The sequence below is a fragment of the Erpetoichthys calabaricus genome, chromosome 8 (genome assembly GCF_900747795.2).
Source record: "Erpetoichthys calabaricus chromosome 8, fErpCal1.3, whole genome shotgun sequence".
NCBI classification, from domain to species: Eukaryota; Metazoa; Chordata; class Cladistia; order Polypteriformes; family Polypteridae; genus Erpetoichthys; species Erpetoichthys calabaricus.
In genome coordinates, this window is record NC_041401.2 from 61,917,610 (window position 1) to 61,925,150 (window position 7,541).

The window sequence follows — 7,541 nt, forward strand, 5'->3', positions numbered from 1 at the left end:
ACAGCAGAAGTACAACGAATTTATTTATCAAAGTAATATCGTGAAAAAATTCAAAAGCCCAACAAATGTAGGCGTGTCCGGATGAAACCAATGAGATGAAGATAAATCTCCATGCCGGAAATACGTCATTACGGCGGTCTCTCACTAAATATAAAAGGAACATATCTATATTAGGTACTATTATACGAGTTGATCTAATTTTTCAAGAAGGTCTGAAAGCCCAATGTTATTATACAACTGCTAAGAAAAGCTTCACGTTAAATATTTATCAGCTTTTTTTTTTTTTTTTTTTAAGGCACCGCCGGACTAGCTCGTGCATCGGATGTGTTCGTAGTGATAAAAGTGTCGCGTGCGTCTCCAAGTATCCCTCCGCTTCTCGTGAAGAGGTCTGAAAGAGGCGATCAGCAGCGCCATTTTGGTGTAGGTTTATTTTGCGCAGGGATAGAAAAATAAGCTGGTCGAACAAATTCCCATTTTTTTAAATAAAGTTGACCGCATTGCAGCAAGGTGTTGCAGAGTGTAATCGGCAGTTTAGTGCTTGTTTTTACGGGGACACGGGAAGCATGTCTGGCGGTGGAGTTATTCGAGGCCCAGCTGGCAATAATGATTGTCGCATCTACGTGGGGAACCTTCCTCCAGATATTCGCACCAAGGACATCGAAGACGTTTTTTACAAGTATGGTGCTATCCGCGACATCGATTTGAAGAACAGGCGAGGGGGGCCGCCTTTCGCTTTCGTTGAGTTTGAAGATCCCAGGTAAGACTGAAAAACATGTTATTAGCCAAGGGGGTATTGCACGCGGTTGCGTAGTCATATTTATGGTAATCGCGCATTGGTGTCGTTAGACAAAGGTTAGTATTTTTGTCAATGTAATATGCATCGAATGTCTTTCACTACGATTTTTTTAATAGTATTAGACTTGCACGATGAACAAGTGCACTGCACGTGCGTCGTGGTAATGATGGATTGGGGGGGAGGATCGGGCCTGGTTCGGCCAAAGCCCGCGGTTTGTGCTGTGACTCCTTTTCGTAAAATTGTGGTCTGTTTAAATACTTGAAATGCACGTGTGGATGGTCGATCCCAACTTGGCTTGCTCATCGACCTTTAATTTCAGCTTTATTGGCGCACATTTTCTGCCTTTGTCTCGGCTCAAATGGGGGATGGTGCTGAGCAAGATCGAATAAACCCCAGTAGTGTGCGCCTTGCTTGAAGATCGTTTAATTAACCGGCGTTTTCTTTGACGTAATAAAGCCGAACGGAAATCGGTTGTTAGTATGGCTTAAATAACATAGTTTTGCACATTTTTGAGTCCTTTACCTCCTTGTAAATCGAACGTCCTAATTTACGTTGTGTGCCCCGGGTGCACGAATGCGTTATTGCCATTAGAATTTGGGGCAGTAGTTGGTGCTGCTGCACATGGATTACTCACCTCGTGTTTCAGAGGGTGCACGGTCTCCCAATGTTTTTTTTTTCTGTCTTGTTCAGATGTACGTGTTATTCTGAAATCCCCCCAAAAAACGCGCGTCTCGGACTGAATATGAACTTTGTAGCCCTGGGATCGACCAACTGTGTTTACACAAAGCGTTTATAAACTGGTTGTATGGAGTGAACTTATGTTGGAAATATCCAGTAAAACCCGCATTTCATACAAGCTGTTACGTTCTATTGTGGATGTTTTCTTTTGCTTTGGCGTGCTAGAATTTTCAGCTTGGATTTTTAATAATATGGGGGGCTTTGAAACCTTCATTCGTTTGCACAAAACTTTACGACTTACTCGGGTGCATCAGAAAGGTGGGTAAAAAGTAATTTATTACCAGCGGGCCTCTCAAATTTTAGTCTCGTGAATCGCTTGTGTCCATAACCGTGCGTTCACGTTTGTGGGCAGATTACTGAATCTTTTCGTCTTTTGTGCAAAGTACGTAGAAATACCTTGGGTGAAACTAGAACTGTGCGAATCGTCGCGTCCTTAAAATTCAGCCATTTGAGTGATTCGGACAGGACTAACATCACATCGGTTTCTCTGGTAGCAAGTACTTCCCCATACTCGTGGTGTAAGTTGAGTCATGTTGAACGCTTTGTATTATGAGCTGGACCTGACATGAAGTCGCTGAATCTATTTTGCAGGGATGCGGAGGATGCAGTGTATGGACGCGACGGGTATGACTATGATGGCTACAGACTACGAGTTGAATTTCCCAGAAGCGGAAGGGGTACTGGCCGAGGAGGCGGTGGTGGCGGTGGGGGAGCCCCACGTGGAAGATATGGTCCCCCATCTAGGCGCTCGGAGTACCGAGTCATAGTTTCAGGTGAGTACCCTGGCATGCTCAGCCTTTGGACAAATGACCTGGTTGTCTTTCTGTAGTATTGTTCCATGTTTAGACCTGCCCCGTGAGATTAGTTTGTCGATTTTAGAAAGGATGAAATTTTTGATGGTTTTCTTTTGACTTAGAAAATTACATTACATTGAAGTAATCTATTGTACTACTGCATCTTACCTCATTGGTCATGCTTGTTTTTCAGCGTTGGTTATATAAGCCATTGACCGCCCTCTTTACATTAATATATCAATCCACGTAGTTAGGAAAGGCTGACTGTTGAAGTACATTTTTAACTTTTTTGTTTTGTTTTAAATGCGTGAGGAGGTTACACTCCAATTAGCAGGCACTGAACAAATAGCTTTAGGGACTCCATGGCCATTCAAAGAAACGCCTTCCATTCACCTGGTTGGTCGTCCTAGTCTGTACTTTATGAAAGATTTTTAAAGTTAATCTGCTGCTGCCAGAGTGAGAAGGTGAAAAGGTAAAATGAAGTTTCAACAGAACAAATGAGGGAATTACTTGGAATAGAGAGAAATGTTTAAATGTTGCGGATTCAAGTATAACCCAGATTTCTTGGTACATTTTAGATATTGTTTTTCTAACCTATTCAAAGCACTTTGCATAAACGGTGGGGCCACTTCAATCACAACCATTGTGTAGCATCCATATGGATAACAAGATTGCATCCATTCTTGCACCACTGTGCTAATCAGATATTAGCTGTTGGGTCTTGAAGGGGTGAGCGAGGGAATTGGCTAGAATGTTCAAGGCTGTACTAGGCACTTTAGACGGGACGTATGAGTAGGAAATACCTACTCTTTTCAGGAAATACCTAGGGATCTTTTATGATCCCAAGGGGGGTCAGCACCTCAGTTTGTATAGTTTCTAGTTTCTCCAGTACAATGTCCCCATTATTGTGGCTTAGGATTCACATACAGACCACAGGGTAAGCACCCACCAAAGGCTTTACCGCTATTTCTTAGATGCGAACTGTCACACCACTATGTGTGGTACTGTTTCTGTATTGAAAGTTCGCACTGTAGACTTTAAAGTCTCTCACTCTGCCTTAGATTGCCTTCACTGTTCTCAGGGGTACAAGGCTGAATTTTTGTCAGAAACATGACTTGTGGTTAAACGTGGTTGTGTCAAGTGTTTTTCTTTTCCTCAGAGCCTACCACCTAGTACCTTGTACGCCATTGAAACCATTGTGTAAATAATCAGTTTGGTTTTTCCATCTGTCTGGTTTTAATTGTAGGGCTTCCTCCTAGTGGTAGTTGGCAGGATCTCAAGGATCACATGCGTGAAGCAGGTGATGTATGTTATGCAGACGTTTTCCGAGATGGGACTGGTGTGGTGGAGTTTGTTCGTAAAGAAGATATGACCTATGCTGTGCGAAAGCTGGATAACACTAAATTCCGATCTCACGAGGTAAGGTTCTTTTTTGGACAGGGGATTGATATTTCTATACCTTGAAGGCACTTTTTATAAGAAATTAAGTTGGAATGCTTTAAGATATCTGGTAGACGTCAGGTATATGGTGACAGTTTACAGAATTGATAGTTAACATCTATCAATTTTCATCTTTCACCACCATAAGTGAAACACATTTCTCATCCTGAAATTTTGCTTTCTTATTTAGCAGTGTATCTAACCAGTGCAGGGAATCCTCAGATGGGAATCCTGACGCTTTAAAATACAGTTGTGCTAGTAGATGGATTTGTTTGTTCATGGTAAGTGTTGGTTGCTTGTGGTAAAAGGAATGGTTTTTCATCAGAAAGTTCTCTCCGTATCCGCCAGGGGGAGACTGCCTACATCCGTGTGAAAGTCGATGGCCCCCGGAGCCCCAGCTATGGAAGATCTCGTTCACGAAGCCGAAGCCGCAGCAGGAGTCGCAGCAGAAGCAACAGTCGCAGCCGCAGCTATTCTCCTCGACGTAGCAGAGGATCGCCACGTTACTCTCCCCGTCACAGCCGATCCCGTTCTCGTACTTAGGGGGTTGGGGAATGATTACAGCCTGTTGCTTTACTGGTGATTCTTCTGTTGTATGTCCTTGTTTTGTTTTTTAATAACAATTTACATTTTTTGTTTTATTAAATTTGCTACAGATTTCCAATTTACTATTTCATTTGCCATTGATAGTTTCAGTGGCTACCCATCCTAGTTGTAATCCCACTCTCCCCTCAACTTTGTCCCTTTTTTTTTTTTTTGATCCTCGGCCAAACTTATTTTTAAATTTGAATCTACAGGCATACATTTTAATCCCCATTGCATGTTCTAACTCCCACCCTTACACAATCTGTATGTGCTCTTGCTTTTGTAAACTGTTAAGTTTAGATTTGGGCTAATACTTTTGCCAGGATCAGGGGCTGGGTTTAATGTTCATGGGTGTCTTGGTGTGTGTGACGGGTGGGAATCTTTCTACGAATGTTTTTTTTTTTTTTTTTTTTACCTTTTCGTGTGTCTTTCTATAGACATATCTGAAGAAGGATTAAAGAATACTTTGGAATAAAGGATTGTGAAGCACAATTCATTCATATTAGGATTATCAGAGCGTGTCTGTTTGGAGGAGGATTTGAGGAGGCGCAGTCAGATCAATAATGGAGGCAATGGTATGACACCAAGCGCTTCAGTCACCTTTAAAACTTAGCAGTATTGAATATGAATAGATTCCCTGATTTGCATTATCATATTGGAGAACATAGTATTTTGAGTGCCTGTGAAGTTCCTCTTATTTCCTCCCCATCTCCTAACTGCTTTGCTAAGTAATTTAGTTTCCTGTAACTTCATTTATCAATACTGCTAAGCTCGCATGTCCTCTGTCTGACTGGATGTAGCATTGCTTGTGCACCATATTGAAAAGTGTTTTTGTGTATTTTTTTTTATTTTTTTATTATTGACTTAATATGTAACCTGCATTTGAGAGCGAGAGAGAGAGCGAGCGAGCGCCTGGTTTGCAGGAGGCCTAACCAGTCTAATCTGACTGACTACATTGGAGGGACATCCCTGGCCCCCCAAAGTCAAGAAAGGGATCAGGAAGTTTAAAAGTGTGTGGGGATGGATGAAGGGCAGAAAGATTGACATGCTGTAACATTTTAAATGTCACAACTTGCCATTACTGTACTGCAGTTATGTGATTTGTTAAAATGTAAATTACTATTCCATACATTTTTATAGAAGCCTTTTTTTCCTTATCTAGAAAACCTTTTACAGAAAGATCTCCCAGATCTGTCTTAGCATTTACGTATGATGTGCTGTGCCATTCACTTGCTTTGGGAGCTGATCATTGTCTGGCATCATGAATTTTGTAAAGTTGACTTAAACTGATAACCAGTCATGATCTCCTCCTATAATTTTTTTTTAAAAAAAGAGCTGTTTTATTCTGGTGCACATTCTAACTTGTTGCCTCCTTCTTTTTGGTTTTGCTGGTATTTAAAGGTTTGGATTGAAGGGGCTCACTGGATCCCAATCCTTGGAGCCGGATCATTGGATCATTTCATAATCAGGATAGGATAGGGAAGGATGGATTCATGGAGCGGGATCAATTTACCGGGAACCGTAGGAGAGGATTCCCCCCAACCAAACCTCATTCTCATGGAATTTTCATAATTTTCTTTCAATTGGCTTTTTTTAATAATGAAAATAAATTCCCCAATCCCTGAACTTTTTCTTTTATTTGGAGCCCCAAAGAGGTCGGTCGTGGATTTGGCCCGTGATTTTTTTTTTTTTATATATATATATTTTTGGTTCTTTTATTAAAATATAAAGAGGATCAGCGAGGACCAGGAGGCTGGAGCAATCTTTGGATGGATTCAGCAAATGGAATTTGGTAATTGTGTTAAAAAAAAAATATTGCAGGGGTGGGGGAAATGGGCTGGTGGGTGGGTGGCTGGGTTGGGTTCGTTAATTGGTGCTTTAGGATTACCCCAATTGGCATTCATTGAGAGTGGTAAGGGGAGTTTTGTTTTATCCCAAATTGACTTCACTAAATTTGTTAGGATCCAGTATTAATGGTTTTTAATTTTTCACAATAAATCTTATGAAAAGAGTTTAGTCTCAATGTGTGTTTTGATTTTGGTTGTTTAGAGGGGTATACATATATGTGGTGACCTCCTACATTCCCAGTCTCCCATAAGACCTTCAAGATGCTGGTTATGCCTGGTGGTGTTGCTCTGAGCCCACATGTGGAGGCTTAATATTGAACTGACCTGTGGTGCGAGAGGCCAAGGCTGTGCCAGCCTAGGCATTATACATGGAACAGAATTTAGTCCGCTTTTATAAAACCGCTTTTATATCTACACTGTTTCTGCTGGTTTTGTGCTTAAAAAAAAAAAATAAAAACAAATCTGTAGCTTAGTTTTTAAGGTGATGGTTTCGGTTAACTCAGATTCCACGCTTGGTGAGGTTTACCTGGGCTTCAGTCTTAGTTTTGGGGGAAATTTGTCAAGAAACAGGTGAGGGTACAGTTGGATGGCCCAAGATGATGGCAGCACGTAAAGTCAATAAACCAGACTTGTGTAGAGTTACAGTATGAGTAATTGGTCTAGCAGTGGCTGTTTTTGGCTGTCTTGTTGTCTTGATTTTGAGCCTGTTCAAGTAGTACTAGGGTGTTGTACCGTGTTAGCCATTATGAATGTAGAGAAAAGCCAAGCAAAATGACACCTTTTATTGGCTAACTAGAAAGATTACAATATGCAAGCTTTCGAGGCAACTCAGGCCCCTTCTTCAGGCAAGATGTAATTACATCTTGCCTGAAGAAGGGGCCTGAGTTGCCTCGAAAGCTTGCATATTGTAATCTTTCTAGTTAGCCAATAAAAGGTGTCATTTTGCTTGGCTTTTCTCTACAGCCTGTTCAAGAATATCATTTGAGGCAGATGGTAAATCTGTTAGATGTGTTACCGGGTAGAATGGGGGGGGGGAGAGTGGGTCTGTAGAATATGTAACTTTAATTTTAAGACTACATTTAAAGGTCATCATGGTAAACTGGCTGTTCACTTAATATGAATTTGCCAGCTGAAGTAAAGGAGTCAAATGCCATCTTTCTACCTTGTGCCAGCTTAAGCCTAATGTGCAAGAAGGTGCTGTTTTTGAAGACTTCTTGGACTGTGACTTGGCAAGACCGCACTGATCTGTGCTGCTGCATGTGTTTGGTTTTGGTTTCCTGAAATTCGAGAGGGCAGAAATGTTGAAGAACTGATTGTTTTTATTCCATGTACCTAAAGGGT

At 41.3% G+C, this 7,541-nt stretch overlaps 1 protein-coding gene across 9 annotated transcripts; it reads left to right on the forward strand.

The window, feature by feature from the left end:
* The first annotated feature begins 206 nt into the window (after nucleotides 1-206).
* On the forward strand, nucleotides 207-6,364 carry srsf1a (serine and arginine rich splicing factor 1a). Of its 9 annotated transcripts, none has more exons than XR_003716916.2 (5): nucleotides 208-757; nucleotides 2,126-2,307; nucleotides 3,575-3,747; nucleotides 3,959-4,049; nucleotides 4,791-6,364. XR_003716916.2 is itself a non-coding variant. In XM_028806609.2 (5 exons), exons 1-4 carry the CDS (start codon nucleotides 564-566, stop codon nucleotides 4,309-4,311), a joined length of 744 nt encoding a protein of 247 aa, XP_028662442.1. In that variant the 5' UTR covers nucleotides 209-563; the 3' UTR covers nucleotides 4,312-4,347; nucleotides 4,791-6,364. The 9 variants fall into 9 exon arrangements, 5 of the variants coding, with proteins under 5 accessions (XP_028662443.1, XP_051786207.1, XP_028662444.1 ...); XR_003716915.2 differs by lacking the exon at nucleotides 3,959-4,049 and adding an exon at nucleotides 4,117-4,361 and having other exon boundaries at nucleotides 209-757; XR_007935481.1 differs by lacking the exon at nucleotides 3,959-4,049 and having other exon boundaries at nucleotides 209-757; nucleotides 4,791-4,928; nucleotides 5,755-6,364.
* The last annotated feature ends 1,177 nt before the right edge of the window (nucleotides 6,365-7,541 follow it).

Excerpts from the sequence above, each read along its gene's own strand:
- srsf1a (XM_028806609.2), top strand. The coding sequence starts at position 564 with ATGTCTGGCGGTGGAGTTATTCGAGGCCCAGCTGGCAATAATGATTGT. Across the intron at positions 2,308-3,574 it reads GTACCGAGTCATAGTTTCAG|GGCTTCCTCCTAGTGGTAGT; the intron begins GTGAGTACCCTG and ends TTTTAATTGTAG. Across the intron at positions 3,748-4,116 it reads CTAAATTCCGATCTCACGAG|GGGGAGACTGCCTACATCCG; the intron begins GTAAGGTTCTTT and ends CGTATCCGCCAG.